Source organism: Culex quinquefasciatus, chromosome 3 (assembly GCF_015732765.1).
Source record: "Culex quinquefasciatus strain JHB chromosome 3, VPISU_Cqui_1.0_pri_paternal, whole genome shotgun sequence".
Taxonomy (NCBI): domain Eukaryota; kingdom Metazoa; phylum Arthropoda; class Insecta; order Diptera; family Culicidae; genus Culex; species Culex quinquefasciatus.
This window is the reverse complement of record NC_051863.1, coordinates 116,922,890-116,926,110: the sequence shown is the minus strand read 5'-3', so window position 1 is coordinate 116,926,110 and position 3,221 is coordinate 116,922,890. Positions and strand designations below refer to the sequence as shown.

Genomic DNA, 3,221 nt, shown 5'->3' with positions numbered 1-3,221 from the left:
TCAAATGTAGCCGTAGCTACATAAATGTGACAGTGAGCTTTCTTTAACTTCCTCATGGAGAGGTTGTTGGCTTTTACTTTCATAAAAATGTAGCAAATTCATTTCGTAACATATTGAGAGTAATTGTTGAACAGCATGACAAGTGGTTAAATTGTTAGAATTATGTTTTCAAAAAAAAAGCGTTATTTTCAAAACCTAATCATAATCCAGAGAAAAAACTTTTTTTAAATTTTGAATTTTTTCCACTGAACAATACAAAATATATAAATATTTGCTAACAGCGGCTCTCAAAACTCGTACGCCCCAAACCCACCATTATCCCAGCCCAACTCCGGATCATCGCAAACGGCCATGTACACCAACGTCGCATAATTCGGGATCACCTTGGTTGCGACGTACGTCCGCCGGTCGTCGGACCAGTTGCACGATTCCTTGGTCCGCTCTCCGTCCGCTCCGACCGGAACTTCATCGTCGACCTGCACGACGTGGCCCTGCGTTTCCACCGCGCTTTGGAGCACCTTCAGGAAGTACCGGAAAAACTCGTTCCGGTTGCGCTTGTAGTGGACGAAGCGTGTGACGCCACTTTTCGGACAGCATCGTCGGATGTACTTGGACGCGATCTGACGATCCTGGGGGGACCGCAGCATGGATAGCAGCTGCTGGGCCAGTTGCAGGTACTGGGCGAATTGCTCGTCGAGGATGTCGATCGGAGGCTTGGAAAGGTGGACTTTTCCCGGCGTTGACATTTTGGGTTTAGTGAGACTGAGTTTGGTTTTGTATGACTGGCTACTATGATTCGAAATGGAAATGAGATTAAAACAAGAATTTAAATCATAATTTTGCTTCGAAATAATGGTCATTTTCCACGCATTCTAGGAAATAATTTGGAAATAATCTTGAATTTTTTCTATTTATGTAAAATCGGTGCATTTTTTTTTGGCAGTTTTGAGTCTCTAATGCGTTTGTTTTTCATAAAACAACTTTGTAGAACACATCGAAGTGATTTGTTGCCTCTTTCTCAAGTAGGCCTGGGTTCGCTCCCAGGGTCCTGTCTCGGTTGAGCCTCTGTTCGTCAGTTCGAATCCCGGGATGGATGGCAGCTTAGGTGTAAAAAGAGGTTTGAATTGTTTCAAACCTTCAGGAACAGTTTTCATTTTGAATTTTTCAAGCTCATCATTACGCCCCATTCAACTTCCGTGGCCCTTGAAGGGCACTATCCTTCTCGATTCACGCACTACTAATGACGTCAATGGCCGCCCATCCCTCGCATCCACACCCTCCCACCACTGCTCTCGGCTGATGAACACGTCGAACACAAACGCTTCGGTTGTGGTGACAGTCACCATCAGTACACGAACCGCGGACAAACCTTCGACTATAATTTTAGTCACAACCGCCGACGACGCCCCTTAGATCGCACTACAAGCCCCCCACTTTTTTTGCTAATGCTCCAATTTCAAACGATTTTCAAGATCACATTTCCCTTGCCCGCTGTAGTAGAGTGTTCAATAAACGAGCGTTGGGGTGGTACGGGAATGAACTTCGTGCTATAATAAAAAAAAACTCCACGTGAACGTCCCTATGAAAAATAGGGTGAGGCAGTTTCAGTAGAACTATTCGTCGAACATTCACTCGTTATTGATTGCTAAAGTCCTTCGTAGATTAGACATGATTTATTTTAATAAATGGTGCACTCACAAAAACTGAACGTTTACCGTAAACTGCTGCTAATCTAAGTTTGGGTTGCTCAACTAAATGGGAGAAATTATTTAAATTTTTTTTCAAATTTACTAAGCCTTCAATTGTAGATTTAATAAAAATGGAAAAAAAAAACTTTGAAAAATAAAAAGTCATAATGTACAACTCTAAAAGATCTTATAAATGATTATCATATCACGGTCAATATCGGATAAGAATTGTCAAAATTAGTATTGTAGAGAACTTGATGAACTATGAGACTCCAAGACTTTGTTTAAAGGTCTTTTAAGCTATGCGGATGAGATCAGTTGAGCACAACTCGACATTTTTTGAGAGAGAGTGAGAGTGCGTGCTTTAGGAAAAATATTCCATGCATCATTTCCCGTAAGAAATGATATGATCTAAACCATAAATCATGTCCATATGGATTTATAACAATACTTAATTGAAAAATGTGAAATTTCATACCATAGGAAAAAGTTCAAAAATTATCGTTCACCCCGCAAATGATAGTTTTCTTGCTATTTCTCAAAAAATACTACCCCTCCCCTCTCCCAAAACCCCGTGCCTGCCAGTAAATAAAATTGTTAATTGGGTACTAAAGCCCTGTGTAAATTTTTATGTACAACGGTAAAAAACACGATTAAAAACCATTCCTGATTACTTTTTTTCATTTTAATGCAATTTTTTTTTTTGACAAGACAACATTTTTTCGATGCATCAACTATGGTCCCCTTGGAACGAGCTGTCAAGTAGGAGCTTTTCTGTCAAGAAGGACCGCGAGGTTAATTTTTCAAAATTGGTTTAAAAATCCATTTTAAACTCTTTGTGGTCGTACAAAGGGTCATTGTACTCAGAAAAATAAGCTTTATCGCTGTAAACAATAATATCAGCAATCTAAGCTTCATTTTAGGACCCAATTTAATGAATAAATGTTATAAAATCATCTTAAACAACCATGCGCACCCTCTTACTCATAACCATCCACACCCCTTTTATTTTTAAGGCTCTGAAAGGCATCATCCCCAATCGGCCATTTGGTAGCCACATTTATTTTTAGAAAAAACATTCCAATATTGATTCAGAATGTTTCAACCAAAAAAGGTATTCTTATTGTTGTTTGTATAAGCATTTTACATACAGTGATTATTTTTTCATTTCAATGTACTATTTCTGGAGCCTGAATTCAGAACCATCATCGACAGTCATTGCCCCAAAAGTTAAAGACACCATCTGCCACCTTAATAAACGTGGGTGCTTAAGATGATTCCATACCATTTATACCCGATACTTTTAATTGAATTTATTGGTAAGATATTCACTTAAATTCATTTCTATTGATTGTAGCTTGTTCAGGGAGACTAAATCTATCATATCTTTACGAAGCAAAAACGTTTATTGACATCAACTTCAAAAATGTCGACTTGTGTAGTTAAACAGTTGCTATTACTGTGCTTCAAGTTAAATCAAACTTTTTTCGCGATCTTACAACTTCCTTGACGGCCTGATACTTACCCCCTGCG

At 38.8% G+C, this 3,221-nt stretch overlaps 1 protein-coding gene across 1 annotated transcript; it reads right to left on the bottom strand.

Moving 5' to 3' along the window:
* Positions 1–279: 279 nt before the first annotated feature.
* Positions 280–756, bottom strand: LOC119770394. The gene has a single exon (XM_038265180.1). It carries the CDS (start codon positions 744–746, stop codon positions 288–290), a length of 459 nt encoding a protein of 152 aa, XP_038121108.1. The 5' UTR covers positions 747–756; the 3' UTR covers positions 280–287.
* Positions 757–3,221: the final 2,465 nt, after the last annotated feature.